Source organism: Lonchura striata, chromosome 2, assembly GCF_050655825.1.
Source record: "Lonchura striata isolate lonStrDom1 chromosome 2, ASM5065582v1, whole genome shotgun sequence".
Lineage (NCBI taxonomy): Eukaryota > Metazoa > Chordata > Aves > Passeriformes > Estrildidae > Lonchura > Lonchura striata.
Genome location: NC_140704.1, coordinates 46,208,508 through 46,229,338, shown reverse-complemented (window position 1 = coordinate 46,229,338; position 20,831 = coordinate 46,208,508). Strand labels below are relative to the sequence as shown.

General features: G+C 34.5%; 1 protein-coding gene across 7 annotated transcripts in view; it reads right to left on the bottom strand.

Annotated features, from left to right (window-relative positions):
• Positions 1-20,831, bottom strand: part of BBS9 (Bardet-Biedl syndrome 9) — a 291,335-nt gene that overhangs the window by 158,218 nt on the left and 112,286 nt on the right. For all 7 annotated transcript variants that reach the window (XM_085573314.1, XM_085573315.1, XM_021553255.4 and 4 more), the window contains one exon: positions 9,469-9,651. In XM_085573314.1, coding sequence (XP_085429440.1) covers positions 9,469-9,651 — 183 coding nt within the window. The remainder of the gene's footprint in view (positions 1-9,468; positions 9,652-20,831) is intronic.

Here is a 20,831-nt window from a genome sequence, read left to right as displayed (position 1 = left end):
AAGTGCTTGCTTGACAAAAAAATTATATAACAGCATGAATATAGATGATGGTTCCATTAGCTCCTCCATTAAAATTTAACCTTTGTATACTGCAGCCAAATTTCCATATAAGTGCATCCTTTTGCACTGGATGTTCTTCATTTGCACAGAAAGACTTTCAAAATAAGGTTAAAATTAGATTAGAGGTAGATCTGTAAGTTTCTTCTTGACAAGTAATGAGTCTGTGTTACTCAACTCTTCTTTCAAATTGTCTCATATGTCAAAATTGGAGCAATACAGAGTGTTTCCTGGCATCTGGTTTGTTGGGGTTTTTTTTCTGGACAACAGCAGTCTTTTAAGAATGGGTAAGAGGCAAGAAAAAGGGCTTATTTTTTCAAGGGATAAATTTTAACTATCTAATTCTACAGTTATTCATCTAGTAATGCTTATTTGTTGTAATATTAATGCATCCTATCTGGAACAGTAAAAGTTCGTACACTCCATGGATTTCTGTAGACACTATTCCCCAATCCTGAATTTTTGAGATTTTTTTTTTTTCATCTTAATTTTCTTTCTACCTTGACTTCTTATGTCCACTGACTCCTTCTGGGAACTGATGAAAGAAACTCTTGCAAGCACTACATGATTGGAATGGCATGGCTTCTTTTGTTGCCAGCTTCAGAAGTCTGTTGTTTTGATTTTTAGCACTGAAATAATCTAACACTTCATCATTCTTTTCATCAATAACTTTTCACCAGTTAGTTAGGAAAACTGAGGTGCTGTTTGGGTCTTGCAGAGGTTGTCAAAGCTGTCTACAGACAAGAAAACATACCAAAAGTTGTGCATCTTGCTAAAAAGTGCTACACATCCAGCAATAGGTCTGTCATACATTAATTCTACAATTAGGATCAGCAAGATAACTTTAAATATGGGGGAAAGGAGTCCAACCTTGTTACAGTCAGGCTGAAGGAAAAAAGTAGATAAAACATATGCTAAAACAAGGTGATTGAAACTTCTCATTGCATCTCAGCCCACACTCCTTTTTTATACCACTGATATTCTTGGAGATGAGCTTTTTATCTTTCAATATATCTCTTATTTGGTTACCAATGCAATATGCTATGAAATACTGACAAATGAGATGGTGTTTCCAAAACTTATGAAATATAGAAGCACACAAACTAAAATATGTTAGATCTGAAAAAAAAACTTGCTATAAAGTTTGTTTCCTATTTAAATTCTCAAATTACTTTACAGATACACATCACTATCTTCAAACTCAATTTGGCTGCTTCAAATAGTGGACTTTCTATTCTTCCAAAATGCACAGGTGAGGACAAAGAGGATAGTGGTAAACTCAACTTGCATGTCTACTTAGATAGGCAACTTTCAGATTTATACTAGGGGGTTTTTTGGTTTGTTTGTTTGTTTTTTTCCTGCAAGAGTATCTTAAGGAAAGTTCATTAAGTCCTCCACTTTTTGTACAGATTTCATTTATAAGCTGTTCTACCTTTGAAGTATCTAAGCCATATTTTTAGCTTTATCAAACTTTCACTTCATTGAAAAAGCCAGGAGATGAGGAAGGATATAAATTATGCCATCTTTATTTTACTTTAATCTGGCCTATTTCAATGTAATTCTCTCACTACCTGTGCAAATATAAGAGAATATTGGTATATCGTTCTTAATCTAGGAATTAAGACAAAGCATCTTGCCATTAACTAAAAGAAAAAAAAAAATCCATAAATCCATTTGAAAAAGCTTGCTACTCTAAAAATCATGGTAAAAATAAAAGGTTTTTTCTGGGATCTTGTAACAAAATAAAAAATTCACATGACATCTTCTGTATGATATCCCTATCTACCTATCTCTGTGTGATATGATATCTTTGTAAATTCTGGAAGACAGATTATACAACAGTACACCATGTGAACAATAGCTATAGGTTATCTAGTAATGGCCAGAAAATGCTACATGATTGCAACTTAGAACCAAGAACAACCATCAACAACTTCAGAAGCAAATCAGTCTCACCACAACTGGTTCCCCCCACTTCCCCCAAAATACAAAGATTAGCTTGGTGATTAGATCTTGATACACCCTCTCAGAAATGTCTCTGACCACGAGATCTAAGGGAAATTATGAATTTAGCTGCAAACTATTGCCACATGTTCAATACAAACAGAGAGCTTCACAAAATTATTGGGAGGTATGGTTAGATAAAATGCTACTAACATAGCACTACAGTATTTATAATAAAAGTAGCATAGTTTTGTACTGATGCCAGACAATCAGAAAGTAAAACCAACAACAAATATGCAATTTTTAATTCTATAAATCCCATCCTACTAGAAAACATAAAAATCATACTGTAATTATGATGAAACAGATTTGTTATTTCAGTATATAAGCAATTGCATCAGAATTTTACAATTAATTGTAAATGCTATTACATTTCTAATATACTAGTACAGGATTGATTAATACACAGAATCATAGAATGGTTCAGGTTGGAAGGGACTTTCATGATCCTCCAGTTCCATAGGCAGGGACATCTTCCACTAGACCAGGTTACTCAAAGCCCCATCCAAGCTGGCCTTGAACACTTTCATGGATGGAAGACCCATCTCTTGTAAACCCTTTTACTGAAAGGCTGCATAGCAATAGTCTGAGGATCTTTCAATTAGGACACAATACCAAGGGAATTCTTCACTGACAATAAACTTCTTTAAAAGAAAAAAGAAAAGTGAAAGAAAGAGCCACTGATTATATATATTGGGTGCTAAGACCCTTTGCTGAACATTTCTGTAATCACTGTAATGCATCACTCTTGTCATTAAGCAGTTTAGATGACAACTGATCTGAACTCCTGGTATGCACCACATACTCAGTAATTACTACTACACTAAAATGGCTCTTTGTACCTGAATGAGACAGATCACCCTAACAAAGAGGAAGTTTAGAGGTCTCCATCACGATATTACATAAAGAATGATGTCTGATAAAAGAAGCTTATTTAATTTCTGAAACAAAGAGTGCATCTCTTACGACAGTACTTCTCAGGGTACCCAAATTACTATAAAAGGGTGATATATGCTGGAAGCAAACTAATCAAAGCAGAACACAGTTCTGCCTTGACTAATTTACACCAATAAATAAGATTCCTAAGTAGGTCTCTGTTTACAACAGAGACAGAGCACTGAAGATTAACTTCAGGATCTCCAATATCAGCAGAAAAAATGAGTGCTCAAGTTAAAATTAATTCTCAAAACTTTTTCATTAATACACATATAAAGTATAAATGTATGATGCATAAATGTATAAAATACACACAATAGATATGTCAGATTCTCCATTAGCTTAAGCTTTTTACCAAGGTTGAATGCTTGTTCTGAGCTTGATACAATTTTCAGGGAATACAACTAAACAAGACAAGAATACAATTCTTTCTGTACTTTGAACATTGATAATTCATAATGCATACCAAACCTATTTCTGCATAATTTTGTTTAAATCAATTGTATGCCATCTGGAAGAAATAGAGAAAGCTTCATTTTTTGAAAACCATTACAATTGCCAACCAGCAGAAGCAAGCCTGTTAAAAAAAAATTAAATCTTGGAGCCCCCTCTTATTAAACACCAGAAAAAGAGCAAATTATTAAAAAATTGAAAATACAATTGGCCTAGCTTCTTTTGATATTCTTTTGAAGTGGAAAGCATCAGATAAAGATATATTATAGGTTTTCAATAATCCATAAAAGCTTCTAACAGACCCCATTAGGCCTTTCTTTCTCAGACCAAGAGAATATTGGCACTTTTCTATTCTACTCAGAAAATTCACTGGGAGAAATCACATGAATTTAGCTACAAATGAAGATCACTAGACAGTGGTACAATGTGTCTTCAACTTGCTATTGCTGCCATAACCCACAGCCTTCTTAGTAACTAAAATTAACTGCATGAAGAAAACAATTACCAGACACTTAAAGAAACTGTGATTGTGCTTGCAGTAGTGGTAAGACCAGCTCTTTGGTCTTCAAATTCCTTCTTTTGTTGTAAGTTACTTAACATTTGATCTTTTGTGTTCGGACATTCCAACATTGTCAAATAATCAATCAGTTTGAAACTCTGCTGTTAAGGATAACAAAAGTAGACAGCTGCAGTAACTTAGTGGCTTTACAACCACATGTCCTGTCCACCTACTCATATTAAGAGTGACAGAGAGCTGGGGTTGTTTAGCCTGGAGAAAAGGAGGTTCAGGAAAGACCTTACCACACTCTTCAACTCCCTGAAAGGAGGTTGTAGCCAGGTGGGAGGTGGCCTCTTCTCCTGCACAACCAACAAGAGGACAAAACAACAAAGCCGCAAGCTGCACCAGAGGAGGCTCAGGTTGGAATTGGGCTGCCCAGGGAGGTGGTAGAGTCACCATGCCTCAAAGTGTTCAGGAAACGACTGGGTGTGACAAAGGTTGAACTCCAGGATCCTGCAAGTCTTTTCCAACCTAAAGCTTCTATGATTCTAGTTATCTCTGGTATACTCTTGTCTTCTTGAAAGCAGGCTAGCAGGCAGAACACTGATTTCCATATCAAAACATACTATAAAAGAATGTTGAGGTACTTGAACCATGGTCTCTTACTTCTGTTATTGTCCAGCTGGGTCATATACACATGCATGAGCAAAGGACATCGACAGGAACCAGCCACCATTACTCAATTTTAAACCTTTCTCCCTAATGCAGGACTTTCCCTGCCCAGGGAAGAGTGGAAATCTCATTTCTTCACCTTCTTCCCCTCACTTGACAATCCTATGTTACCCCAAAAGGAACTAAACTTCAGGCTGAGACTGATCTTTTATACTGAAAAATTACTGGGTTTATTGGGAAAGTCAAAAGCGTCTTCCTTGTATTTTAGTGATTAAGGTTTTAAAGCCTACTAGCTTTTTGCCCCCATTTCTCTTAGACTTAGATGGATCACTGTACCAGAAGAGTCTTTCTGAATGGTTCTGTTGCATGATATTGATTCAAATAGGAGGAAGACTTCGCTATTAGTTTTGATCACTAAAAAATGTTACTGAATGTCATTTAAAGTAATTTTCTAAGCTGGATAAAAAACAACAAATTTTATGTGTTTTTCTCTCTAAAACCACTTATCTGCAGATGTATTATCCACCTCGTGTCTAAAAAGAAGGAGGGGAATAAACAAAATGTATCTGCTGCAAACTTGTCTGTTGACAAAAATAAAGAATACAACCATATGAAAAACTGGCTCCAAGTTACCTGTCATCACGGCCCACTGCCTTGTGGTGGTTTTGTGAGATTCTGTTGGTTTATTTGGTTTGGGGTGGAGTTTTTTGTTACATTTAGGAAATTTTAACTAAAAGATAATTTGTACTAGCCTATGGCAAACAAGAAAATATTAAATATTTCAGCATATTTTAAAATATTTCATTCTGGTACACAGTTGGAACTTTACATTTAAGAAGTGGTTACAATGACAAAGGGAATACAGAAACCATAAGGCACAAAAAACTAATTCCAGATTATTTGTATGGTGATCAAGAGCTAGGTTGGATTAATTACAAGAATTAGAGTGACAATTTCCAATAAATTCTAAAAATTAGAGTTCATTAAAAGTACTCTTGCCAACTTAAAGCTTCAAAAGTACTGGACAGCAGTGAAAAATTCAGAGAAAATTTTTTTCTAATGTCAGTCATGACAGAATTAATCCTGCTGGAGTTACAGAAATAACCTTACCTTTGATTTTGAGAGTTTAATCTCAGTAAAGGATTCTTTCCACACAACGGTATTTTTTACATTATTCAAGAACTCTAAAACCCATTTGCTATCATGCATAAAATCTAGCAGGCTATCTAGCTGTTCCCAAATGATTTTTTTCTTTTTCTCGTGAATTACATTCAGATCATCTTTTTACAGTAAGAAGAGATACTTTTGAGAGTACCTCCTGTGACTTTTACAGGCATTTCAGGAGTTTTTTCTGACACTATTTCTTTTTCATCATTGCCTTTAAGTGTATTTTTCAACTTTATCTAATCACCACTGTGAAGTGGTAAATTTATAGTCCCTAATGTAAGTTAATTACTGTAAATAATTAAGTCAATTAAAATATGCATTTCACCCTCAGGCATATTTTTCTTTCAAATTACAACTTCAATAAAATCCTAAGATCTAATACAGACATTTACTTGATTGGTATGTCTCCAAACATAAATAAAGAGAGATGGAAATGAATGTACTTCCTCAACACCAGTTTATAGCTGTTACTGTTAACTATAGTAACAAATGTGACTGTGACAAGCAAGGAATGATTCTGAGCAATGAAGCACTTGTATGTAATTATTTGGTAACATCAGGAGAACTATGAAAATATTTACTCTTCAGTAAAGTTGCTGTTGATGGCTGTACTGCCAAGGGCCCTCCATCAGTCTTAAAGTCAGAATGTTTGTATCGACAGACATATTCTCCCTTTGTAATGTCTTAAACAAAGACAGCATTAATACCTTAATGATCAGGCATACAAGCCATTAGTCAATCCAGATGCCATCCAACCATTATATCAAAACTACCCCATGTAGCATGAACCCTTTGAACCCTTTAAATTAGCCTGGACAAATTCCCCCCTCTCCCAGACGGATTTCCTATTGTAAACATATACTTTATCACAAACTCGGCATTTTTTAAATCTTTTTCTATCCAGAATACTCAGCTTGGTAAAGGATAATCACTGAAAAACACCCCTTAGAAATGTTGGGGGGTGTGGGGATAGTTTGTTTCAGACTTTATAGTATTTCAATTTTCTGTCAGTCCCTGTTACAAGCTAATAACAAATATGTTAGTCTAGCAGAACAGGGACCAATTCTCCTGAAAAAAAATGAATCATGTAACAAAATCTCTGATACATTTTTAACATTATTAACAAATCATGAATTTTTGTCTCCAAAAGCATCCTAAAGTGTTTTTCTACCATATAATTCAACAGCTAGAAAAATATAGAACTCAAAACCAATATACATGTGAAAGTATAGTTTGAATGCAGCTGGAACACTATGCTCTGAAATAGTATTAATAGATACTTCTATAGTCTGAATATGGATTTTATTTTAGTCCCATAGCAACAAAGTACATTGCACAAACCCACACCTAACTTCCCTGCAACTCTTTTTCTTCGGTTTTGGCATCAATTTCTTAGTGGCTTCATTAGCAGAAGAATTAGTTAATTTATCCCACTGAGACCTGAGAGATTTCGTTCAATTTCTGATGCTACACTTCTACAACTGCACAGCATTCAGGAAAGAATCACTGAAAAAGAGGAAGATCCTTGTATTTCCAACACTGAACACTTTTAGTCAGTTTTATCAAAGCAGTGCTATTTAGGTGCTAGTTCGAAGTTTACTGCGAGAAGCAAAGCATGATGCCAAATATCTGTTATTCACATAAAATATGCAAGTTTGCAGTATTTCTTCCACTCTATCTTTGTAGACAAGAAAACCCAAATTTTATATGTTCTTAGACAAAAGTTTGCAGCAACAGACACCATTTAGCAGTCTGAGAAAAAATGGTGACACAATGAGAACAGAGAACACCACTTTCAGGTTTGCTAAGTATCTAACTGAAGTGATAGCCAGGTCTAGAAAACATGATACAATCTGTTCTAAATGAAATGGCATATATGAGAATAATGTTGATGCTATGGTAGAAGAGGCATTTCTTTTTATGTTAACAGTGTATTCCAAATATTTCCCTTTTTTTTAAGAAAGCACTTCCACAGTTTAACACTCACAAGGCAGAAAATGTTCTGGAGATGTAGACTGCATCCAAACTGTCTTCTAACACATTCCCTCCAAATAAAAATACAACAAACCATTGTGCAGAATTGTTTGAAGAGTAAATAAAAATTCTTCAGAGTATTTTCTTTCACTAGTGTTCTACTTCACTGCTTATAAGGAAACCTGAACACTAGCTAGAAGCTTCTGTCTGTAAATATCATTGGTATGTCAGAAGATTTCCCCATTCCCTGCCTAAGCTTCTTAAATTACATTCAGATTTCTGTGGTATCATAACAACTTCAATATGGCACGTAATTCAGTATTTTGTAGAGATTTTGTTTCTATTTCCACCTCCAGTTGTTGGTTTACATTTTTCATCCTGACTGCTCTGCAGGATATACATCCTTACAACGCTTATGTGAAGTCTTGCAGCTTAACAGAACATTGTTAACCACCATGTTAAAACCACACCAAGATATAGGCTGAAGCAAAATCCTGCATTACAGGATACGACAAATTGTACCATATTTTATCAACATTTGCGTCAAAGCAACCCAATTCCTGATGGCAAAATAAAAATTAGTCATGTAAAAAAATGTTTGGGCTTTTAGGAGATTAATAGGAACTTTCTTTGAATTCAGTTCATGGGAATGCACCTTCCTCAGTTGTGAAGCTTGATTTTCCAATTTTAAATGAGGACTAAGTCCAAAATAAATCTCAACAAAACTGTTTTGTTTTGTTCACCTGCTATGAGTCAATATAATGTAAAATGCCAAAATGCTTTTTGCCCCCCTGGGTGGAAATGGCAGAAGATCCTAGATTCACTTGGAACACAGTACAAGCTTTCTAAAAGACCACGAACCATGCCAGGTATTCCAGTTATGCACCAAAATCTGCATTCACTGTACATTGCAAAAACCCCATGCAGAGCATGAAAATTAAAATTAATGTGTACTTAAGATAATTCTTGAAACTAACTGGGGATCAATTCTTAACAAAGTTGAGAACATTCTTTAATTCAACTAAAGCAGTGTTTAGCTGTGGACTTTAGGTGTGGATATAAACAGCATTACTTTTCTTCACAGTCTATTCTCCAGATTTTATACATAATCTCACCTGGTCACACTCATAAATCAAAACAGAATTAGCAAGACATTTACAGAATGCAGAACTATATAGAGCATGGCTTGGAGTACAAGGAAATAGTCTATTCACAATATTTTGCTTAGAAAACTTTCTTCCATTATATAAACCACTGTAAATACACTGAGGACAAAATATTGCAAATGATTAATAAACTTAAATTATGTACTGTGTGTACCTTTAATATTTCCATTGAATGTGGACATGTGTGTTATAGAACATTTATATTAGAGTCTTCAAAACCTGGGGGATTATTCTGTTTATCCTAAACACAGGACAGAAGGTAAAAATCAGCTAAATTTATGTGAGACATTCCTACTTGGCTTGATAAGGAAAGGCTAAGCGGAATTTAACTGGTACCACCCATGTCCTCTTTTGAAACATTCTATAATCTACTCCTACTTTTCCACTTTGCTGTGAAATCAGCATAGTCTGCATCAAACACCTACTTAGGAAGGCTACTTAAATTACTTCGAAGGACAGTCTTCAGCAAAGTACGGGGGAAGTTAAGGGCTTAAAGGTCTGTGAAATAGCATTTTTTAACCAGCTCTTACAGATTCTTACCAGCTCTTGTGTATCTTCTGCTAATGGCAAAAATGTAGCTTCCAAAATAGCAATTTGATCAGTGCTGAGCTTCTGCCACAAACTAATCAGCATAATCAACAGATGGGTGGCACTTTTCAACTTTGCAAATGCCTGGAACATGTTGGCTTGATTTTCTTCTGCTGCATCTGCTAGAGCTATTACCTGTAAAAATTACAAACATCTGTTAAATATAATCCTACCATCCGTGAACACTCAACACTGAAATTACCTTTGGCACAATCTTGCTTTCCTTTAGAAGATCCTTAGGAATTCTGTTTTCCATAAACACAAACCACAGAGTATTAAATGAGTTATCATTTATCTAGATTTTTCTTTTGCATACCCAAGGCAATTTCAAGTCCATATGGCAACAGGATTAATCCATCTAGTACAATAAGTGTAGAAAGGATTTTGTTTAGAGCATATTTTTAAGGCATTCCTGAAATTAATCCCCATCATATCACATAATACGTGACAATAAACTAATTTTCAGGTTTATATCACACACTTATCTCCATATAACCAGTAAACCTACTGTATTAATCAAAAACAACACATTGATTTTATGCTATTAAAAAGGCAGCATATAATTATTTCCATTGGAACACAGCTGCCATCTGTTATTTTATTAACTCTCATGTCTCTCCATGTTTTGCCCTAGTTTCTTCAGCTTTTATGCCAAAATGTAAACATTATGGATCACGTATATGAAGGCAATATCACTTTAAGTGCCAAACACTATGAAAGAACTTTCAAAATAAAATACAAGTAACAAATTCACTTTGTCTAATACTGTAAAAGTTTTGCTGAGTACTTCAAGATGGGGGAAACCAGAAAAGCTATTATACAATACTCTACTCAGTTCAGAAATAACCTGTCATTGTATACAATACTGTCTACTCGCAGCATTGAAAAAAAATGTATTTCAAAAAATATTGCTATAAACGTCTTAATTCTTGAAATAGAATGTGTAGACATTTTCCATCACTGGTGAAAAGAGAGGATGACAGTGATTCCAATAGGCAATTGCTGTAATGTCAATATGACAAGAGACTTTCCACAGTATTTGCACTGGAGTACTTCAAGTAAAGGAAAGGTATACAGGTTATGGGTTCATCCCGGGGGAGCACAACATAGAAGACCTGTTCTCAGGAGTGTCATCACATCTCCATGTTACCCAAACAACACTTGGTTCACAGAAGCGTTGATTATCTGATTGTTATTTAAATCAACACAAAGCACCTCTCTCAATCACTTTCTGTTTATGTATCTGCAAGACAGGGTAATAAGTGCTTGACTGGAGTTGTGAAAAGCTTCATAGAAATAAAGTTAAGTGTAATTAGTATTACAACAGAATTTACAAAGTACAACGTGCAGAGCCTGATCCATTAACATTTTGGCAACAGCAGGAAAATGAAAATACTATATATGATGCATCTTCAGCAGGGAAAGAGAGCCAACCAGCTGTTAGCATTTGGTGGAGGAAAACTATTTTTAATCTGCAATGCTGGCATTAGAGATGTATATGTGTTCCCTCCAAGCTCCCATGTGACTGGGAAGATAAAGAAAACAGAATTTTAGAGAACTATAAATATGAAACATTTCAAACAAAATGTGTTGATAGCTTTTGTTTTAGATTTTAAAATGCAATATTTCCAAATAAAGCAGAGAGACCACAGGACACCCATGAGTCCAAACACTACATAAATCAGAGCCAAGTAACAAAATAAACAAACAAACAAAAAAATGCAGCTAACCATGTGAAGGAGAACCAAGAAATTAATCCCAAGCAGTGAAAACCAACATAACAAACTTTGGTCAAAGTAATGATATCACCGACATGTCACCTGATGCATTTGTGTTGGCATTCAATTTGCTCTGACCAAAGCCTTGATGCTTTCCACACCTCATGTTCTACAAAAGGTTCCATACCACAGTACTTTCCAAGAGTTATGAGTGATAAAGCCACATGATAAGCAGCACACTATGTAGCAACCTACATCAGATGTCTCTGACCCATGTAACCACTAATTTCATGCATTGTACAGCTTCATCTTTCTGAGATAAGCAACAACAGTAAAATCTTCCTCAGTCTAACAGAGGCCTTCAAATATCTGATCTCTTTTCCTGTCCAACACTGAAAATTTGGGAAGAAAAATAAATGGAGAGGAATTTAACATGCTGATGAGGTGTGCTCATTCATTGGTATGCTTCCTATAATGTTATCACCGATTGGGATAGTACAGTTCAGAATTCCTGGCAAGCTACCTGTACCCTACCATGGATAATGCTCAGACAATATTAATTATACTGAAGATCCAGGCAAATAGAGTTACCATTGTGTGATAACTACCTGAGCCCCACTTACACAGCAAAGGCTACTTTCTAGAGTCATTCATAAATTCCCAGGTGATTTCTCACTCTGTACTATATTTCAACTGACACTCTCCTACATACTTCAGAAACGCAAATAGCATAAAGAGAAGTAACTGACATGGCCTTTTACCTTATGGAGCCTTCATTTTAGGATAGGTTTTCTTCCCATTTTATAACCATGAACAAAGGAGATGCTCACCTTTCCACAGGCTCTAGGTGTAAAACAAATATCACAGTACTCCCAAACAATGCCTGATGCACCAAGTCCATAACTTATAAAAACTGCTTAACAACCTTAACAACTACTTAAAGTTCTTCTTTGGCACAAAATTCTACAGCTCCATGCACAATAATATAAGGTAAGTTTTATTAAAGTGATAGACCTAAGTTTCTAAAGGAGAAGCACAGTCTTTAAGCATTGCAGGTGACTGAAACATAGCAATTAAATCTTCAGATAGCTGCATATATACAAGTTCTACTTTACACTTGCAGAAAAAACAAGGAGGGGGGAAAAAACCACTTCTAAGTACTAATTATTCTGATAACAGATAAAGTGACCCAACATAGCTTTCTGAGATCTGGAATATCCAGGATACAGGACAATACAACATGAATTACTACACTCTAATGTAGGCATGCACCAATGTAGTAATTTTAAAAAAGCCTCAAGACTAAAGATTCCTTGACAATACATGATTACACAGTAAATACTTGATAGGAGGAGTCAAAAAAGGAAAATCTTTTCTCATGGAGTAAAATTACTCTAAAAATCTCTCAGGATATGAGCTAAAAATTTCAGCAGTATTCCTTCATTCAAACACCTGCAGAATTTAGGAATGAGTAAGTTTTAACAATATGACATTCATATTTTCAATCATTTTATTTTCACCTGAACATCTCTATTTATATTTTGTAATATTTGAGGAACATAAAGAATCTGTACCCTATGCAATCTGAGATCCTAGTCTCTTCAGACTCAGTCATGATTTCTCCATAATTTCCCAATTTGGTTTTCTGTTCTCAGAGTAGCTGTTCAATCTGTTTAATATCTTTTTTATCATCTTTCTAAATAGATATAAAACCTTTTAAAAAAAGAAAACCTCTCCCTGTCTCACTTTTTCACAGGATAGATAGGAAAATACATTGCAACTGACAGTCCAAAAGGTAGCTTACATACAGAGATTTTAGACCAACTGGAAAATATTAAGCAAAAAGTCCATCTATATTGCATAAGACCTATCATTGCATACTTAAAGTTTTTCTTTCTCCTTCTTTAACATCACAAAGCTTTCAAGCAAAGAAAACTAAAAATAAGTTTTTCAAACTATCTTTCTAAAATTTATGAAAGAAAGGAAATTATCTGATGTAGGAAATATTTCAGAGATACTGAAATAGTGTGGAAGTACAATATCGAGCATATATTTTTATAACTGATCAAAACTTGCTTTTAAATTATATTATTTTAAATTTTTTTCTGAACAGATTCCTACTCTGCTTCACTACATGTAACTACAGAAAACTAAAGGCCAGTTAACTTACTATGAAAGCACATTGTAAAAAAATATATGAGGAATTACTCTCTAAATAAAGATAATGTTTAAGATTTTCACTAAATTTCATATTCATAGCTGGAATGGTAGAGCTGAAATCCAGATTTTTTTTTTTAATAAGCTTGAGAACTTCAGTCCCCATCACTATTACAAAGATTTGACTTCAATAATTTCCAAGCATAGAACATTTCTCAGTGTTTTCAGCCTTAGGTGTTTACGCAGAAAGATGTCTCTCCATCCTCATTTCATTGCTAAGTAGGTCTTGTAAGATGCCAAGCATGTGAAAACTGTAAACTAATGCTGATGTTAAGTTTTAAAGCCAGAGTTCTCCATCATTAGTGGTAATGTAAGATATTTTAAGGGCATTGTTTAACATCCAGCAATAACTTCAAAATTGGTTATGCCTCTTGAAAAAAGGCTTGCAACATAGCCCACTCTTGTACATGCAGACAAATTTCTTGAGACAATAATAACCATAATAATGACTCTCCCAGACTTATTCTAATAATACAAAAAAAAAAAAAAAAAAAAAAAAAAAAAAAAAAACCCAAATACAATTCCAAAAACACAAAACACTTTCTTCTTAGCTGGATAGGAAGTTGAAGAAAACTTTGAAAAAGTAAAGGGCAAGAAAGGAGCATGAAGTTCCAGGGAGCTTCCTGTATGCTGGCAGTATGTTTTCTTGGAGTCCCTAACACCATTGGGACCAAAAACTCTGCCAGATTTTATGCCATATCCTAAAATGGAGAACAGGAAAAGTGACAGATAATTTGGTTTTATTTTTTTGTTTAAACAGAAGAAGGAAAAACAACAGCTATTCACAACTGGCAAAAAAATTAGCCAACTAGTCTTACTGTCATATAGCTTGGGTTCAGCTTCCAGAGTTTTGAAGTAACTTTATTTTTAGTAGAAATTAAGTATGAAGAAACAGAATTTTGGCATTTAAGGAATAGAGAATCCCTTTACATGTAATCCATAGCACTTATGAGCAACTCTTGTATGAAAATTTTGTTACAATAAGAAAGATAACTTTGGAAATTTAATTATTCTGAAATTAACACAGGAATGATGAAGCTCACAGGTTTCTTCTGGCAATTATTTTTACAAAATAATTTATTGCAAGGAAGTTAATTGATCCAACCCCTTTCAACTATTTTTAAGCAGAATTAATCTTCATAAAGCAGATTGTTATGAGTATAAAGCAGGAAGAAATGGAGACCTGAGAAATGTTAATTATGGCTTCTTCCTTGCTATTGACACAGGACATTTACTACGAGTCTCACCCTTTTCCCGATTTTAGAGAAGGAAATACAACTCAGTTGCCAAACCTAAAACAAGATCTAATTATTTTTTGTGTGGTTTTAAGAAGCCTCCATCACATATCTTAAATCACATAGGATGTTCCAGCATTTGAAGTCAAACATGTTTTTTTCTTACATGCCCCTTTTTTTACCTCAATATATAATATTCTTAATACCCTTACTCTAGGAGTAAACTTTTTAGTTTTCTTAAACAGGCAAGTCTCAAAGTAGTTTCCAAGATAGAGAAATAGTGATTAGCAGCTTGATTCCCTGTGCAGACCATCTCACTCAACAGCCATTGTGCGCAGAGCTTTTGACAGGTGACTAAAGCTTTATGGAATGCGGGCAGAGATATCCATGTCAGAGGGCGATCTTTATCAAACGCTCCGTCACCAGGAAGAATAACCATGTCCCTGTCACGAGGCAGCATTTCTAAACGCCATGGTGTTCCCACAGCGCAGCAGTGGCAACGTGAGAGCACACATTGGGATTAAGTACCCCAGTCCACAATTATCTGACCCTTAGGAGGATGTCTCAGCTTGTGCTAACCATGACTGCAGCTCTTTAAATTGTGGCACAGGACCACCATGATGACAACAAAGCATCAATTCACTAGATGCCAAATACTCGACTTTCAAGTGAAGCTCAACGTGGCCTTGATGAGAGAAGACAGCAGAGACAAAAGATATGGCAACACAATGACCCATGCTTTATCTGGATGCACACAGCTACCTCCTGAAAATCTACTGCCTCACTTGATGAACATGAAATTAACACAAGTAATTATTATAGTCTGTCCCTCTGGAAACAAGAAGAGTTAGATTAAGAAAATCCTGAGGGCTGTCAGGGAAGATGTGTGGTTTTGTTTTCTTCTGTAGCTTCCACGACAGAATTATCACTAACAGCTCTATTGCACCTTTCTAAATTGGATTTTGCCACAAAGCAACACTATCTACAAGCATAACAAAGGCTGCACACTTTGATGACAGTCAACTCAAACACTTACAAGAGCCAAATGTATGCACTGTTTACATTCAGAACCCTCTTTTGAAACTTCACAAGTATCAAAGCTGTGTCTTGCACAAAACCAAAGTGGGAGTGGATTATTGCCACAGAGAATCATGCTGCATCATTTATTTTAATTCCTTCATTTTAGGAACTAGTGACAATGATGTCAGTAAGAAAATCTTTGGGGATAAAGTAAATATAATTTCAGCTATACAGCAGCATAGTAGTATGAATATGGTCAGGTCAAAAGGGAAAAAATATCTCCATCTTTTAAATTTTTCCTCTTTAGAATACTCTATAAGAAAATAGGCTTCTTCTTCAAAGTCTCTCTCTCCAGCTTTTACCTACACCATTATAGTCTGAATAGAATTATTTTTGAAAATTACTGCAAAACATTTAGTGGGTTTAGAACCCCAGACACCTCAGTGCATTATCCAAAAAATACTTGATTACTAATACATTTAAGCCCAAATTAAAACCCTGAGAGATCAATGTCATCCTGTTCCATACCATTTTCTATTTTGTCTGTACTAAGTACATAAACAACCTTTCCAGTAAAATCCAAGCATGGAGACCACCTGGTTAGCTCTACTTTAAATTAGTATATTCTAATTAGAGTAAGAAATTCATATTCCTTTGATTCAAAACATGCAGCTCTTCATGTGCAGAAATCAATTTATATTTTTTTTCTGTCTTAGCAACACTAATAAAGTGGCTAAAACCTGCTTGTTTCCATCACTGTTCACCGTTTACTGCTTATTTAAACACATCTTTATACTGCCCATCCTTAACTGAGCTTCCTTGTGTAAAGCCATGGGAAGAGAAATGAGGAATTGCTTTTGTGTCTGATGTTCCATCTGCAGTAAACATTACAGTTAAGGCTATTTTAACTTGATTAATATACTTACCTATATTAGTCTCTTTTTTCATATGTTATTGGCTTTTTGCATTTGGTTGGGGTTTTTTTAAGGGTTTACCATTTTTGAAATACCAGATGAATTCATATGGTCAACAGCAACAATACAAAGATGATTATTTAAATACTTGACACCTCCTGTCAATGGCCTATCCACAGATAAAGACTTAAAGCAGTTTTGCATGTGAGAAATTGCAACAGTGAGTAAAAGTAACCAATTCTTATTTGGTACAACTATTACAAACCAAGATGGAGGGGAAAAAATTATTGAAATTATTCTACAAACACGTTCCGAAATATATAAGATACTTTGCAATATGTTTAAAAATAAGTTCTACATTATAAAGTTCAAATTTAAAAGTGGAGTTATAAAATTAGTAGCATATCCAAGTGAAGTAACATCTGTTACAAATTACATCAAACCGAAGAACACAGTGAGTTACAATGAATCCTTTACTTAACCCTTCAAAACAAAAGTTCTATTTAGGCAAAGGGATGTGCTAAATAGCATACAGATATGTCACAGAATTTGTGATAGTCAATGAATGTTGAAGACAGAGTTTCATTGTGAAGCTGTGGTTGAATTGGCAGCAATGTATATAAAATACAGCCAAACATGAGCTAAATGGAGACAGAGAGGTGGAGAGTTTGGTCTGTATCACCAAATACATGGCATTATGTAATGACGACCAAAAAAAACTTTACAATAAAAGAAAAAACTTTAAACAGTTGAAGTTGCATGCTTCAACTGTGTGTTAAATAGGCTATGGACCTAAACAAACAGTTTAAAAAACAGGAGACTCAACCAGAAAATTTTTAATTGTCTATCGGTGCAATTAAATTACGAATGACCAAGAAATCAAGACATCAGATTGTGCTTCTGCAAAAATTAATGTACAGTGAAGCCCTATAGGTTAAATTAAGGATTCCTTAACTCCAGTAGGAGCACTGCATCATTCAATAAATGCATAATTTCATCCTGTCAAAGACCACTACTCTCTCTGTCATCAGCCATGAGCACCTAGTAGAGGAAAGAAAGCATTTGCAGCATGTTAGATATCACATAATGAGAGTAGATTTAGAAATCTAGAATAAATCCACAAGTTATTGCTTCCCAGAAAGTACACTATAAAACACATTTCATAGCTACATCTTATTGTAATAATGAAAAAAAAGTGTTGACAAATATATCTTGAAAATAATAATAAAAACAAATCCACGTAAAACATAATGTAGATATCTTCCCCTCTGTATAAATGAACACAAAGATATTCCACCAAATTCTATTCTGAGACCTTTAACATAATAAAAATAAAAGTAATAAAAGTAACAGCATCAAACGAATCAGCAAGCCAGTTGAAGATAAAGAAATTCTAACCTGAATTCCAAGCCACTGTCATCCCACTTGCAATTTTGGCATTTCTGCTTTATACTGAATTGCCTGAAGAAATTTCCAGAATTTTACATTCTGGTGGGCTAGTATGTAATTTTAAGTGATTAAAAAACATTGTGGTTGACTAATACAGTGTCTAAGAGTAAAAGTAAGACTAAGAATGATTAAATTAAACAAATTCCAAACAACATAGAAATCAAAGAAAATGGATGGCAGGCTACTTAGAAGCTCAGACTTAACTATAACACTAATTCCAGGACCTCTCTCATTAAAATAACTTTTCTGAAAAACTTGTAGACTTTCAATGTTATTAGTAAAATCTTGAGAACACATGACAGTACATTTGGAAATAAAACAGCTTCCCAAGTCAAAGTGCAAAGGACATCATACATTAATTGCATGCTTGAATACTTTGTCTTTGAATTACAAGTCTGCTATAATGTCTTCTACTCTTTTTTTACTGAAAGAGACAGAACCATTTCAAAACATAGGAAATGCAGGTTTTGTAAAACTCAGTCAAAAACACAGTCTACAAATCTTGAAGAAAATTAAGCAAAGAGATTCTTACTGGATTTACTAGAGAAAAAAAAAATGTTTCAAAAGCATCATTGCATCATTTAGGAAAGTAAAAATTCATTGTTCATTCAAAGTGCTACAACAATAAATTTCAGACAAAGAAAACTCTTGTGTTTCTCCACAGTTGAAGTTCAGCACAGACCACATTAATGCTTGCTTCACCACAATACCCAGCAAACAAACTTTTATGAACTGCATCCTATTTCATGTGACATTAAACTTCTAAGTCAACAGGTACTGCCATACAGGTATGATTATTTTTAGTGGGTAGTTTCATTTTCTGGGGGGAAGACAGTATTGAAAGACCAAAAATATTCTACTGCCAAGTCCAAGTCACATAGCAGGCAGTCTTAACCTAATAATGAAGCAGCAAATAGCTTATCATACTTTGTTTATCAAATCTCTTATGCTAGTAAGTTCTCTAGTCTATCATCTGCCTTGTGTCACCCAACATCATCCCTGCCTGGAACCTTCAATCTACAGAAAGAAAAGAAAAGAAAAAAAAAAAAAAAAAAGCACAAAAAACACAGAAACCAAATAAAAAAAAAACCAAACATCTGAAGAAACATTACAATGTGTTCAACAGCAAATCTTCAGGTGTTGATGAAAAGAACATATATCTTTTGGCCACCAAATTAGTTGTGCTGCAGATAATGGCCAATGATACTCATTCTTCTGCACACCTGGAATTGCACCTTCTCTCTTTTCTCAAACTGAAGAATTAAGAAAATTATTCCCACCTGAAATACCCTGCTAATTCACAAACAAAAAAGCCTGCAGGTACATAACCAGGTGCAGTTTTCTTTACCTGCACACCTGCCTTAGCCACACAATAAACTCAAGCACTGCATTCTGCCAGTTAACCATAAGATTTAGAACTTAGGCAGAAATAAAAACAACAAAAATTAAAAAAAAAAATTTAAAAAACCCAAACAAAACAAAACACAAAGTAAGAAAATTTTCATTCCAAAATCTGGTTCATTTATGTTCAATATAAGATGAGCCACAAAACAATTGATTATTTTAGAGTGTAAAAATAATTTTATCTGAGGATTATTCTAATGAAGTAAGCCTGTCCCCTCACAGGCTATGGGTTAGTTTTGGAAAAGTAAGTGTGTGCCATTATATGTGCACATACATACTCACAGGAGTGAGTCTTTACTATTCAGCATAACATTCTATGTCATTCTCTTGCTGCTGACTTTCATTTCAAAATACAGTACTTAATGATGTACTTATAGTCTCTTAGTCTTTGATAAATGTCGCAAAAATTATTCACAATTGGCAGTAACAGAAAAAGTCTTTCACTCATGTCTTTGGATATATGACTTTTTACCTACTTGCAGTAGAACAACTACTAGTTCTACTCATATCCCTCATTTTTGTTTTCTCCTTAATATGAATGAAAATATGGAAGAGCTAGTAAACAGTATAATGAAAAACGTCCCAGTTTGTTTAACACCAATTCTCTATAGAAAAAAGAGCTGTATGGCAAAGTTACTCATTTTTGACCTAGCCACATTACCTATTACATGCTTAACAAAAGCAAAACAGTTCAGGCCACTTGGAGTTAAGGGAAAGAATCTCTCCGTTTTTAAAAGTCTTTGGTGTCACACTCAAAAAGATTCACAGTTCAACATTACTTCCTAGAAGAAAGCCATTTTATCCATGACAGAAAATTTTGACAAATTAGCCTCCCATCAAACACACAAGCCTTAATGCATTTAGATAACAACCTTCCATGCAAACATCTGATTCTTCAACTTGTCCTTTATTCTAACAAGCAGCTGATCTTATGGAGGAGATGGGACAAGATGTAAAGTCTTATATAAGTCCTGTTAAGACTAAGATTCCCAGTAGAGCTGTTTGAGGTAGAGGAGCATAGGGTAGAGATAGCAAATATCAGGTACAATTCAGTGCCTGAAATGTGATAATTAACCTTGTAACTTTCTCTGGTTTAAATGTAGAAAACTCTTCTCATTGTCTGAGCAGAAGTTTAAGGATAATTCTACTGCATATCCACTCAATTATGTAGAACAGGAAAGAGCTCACTTTTCAACACTAATATATAATCTCATGCAAACACACCCCACTAAATTAGTAACAAATGCTCTTAGTGATTTTGGCCGAGATAGCCTTTCTGATAAGAAAATATTTTTCTTAAAAAAACCCACAAAAACTTAATTTAAACACTTTTCTTGCTCCCCTGATGTAACACATCT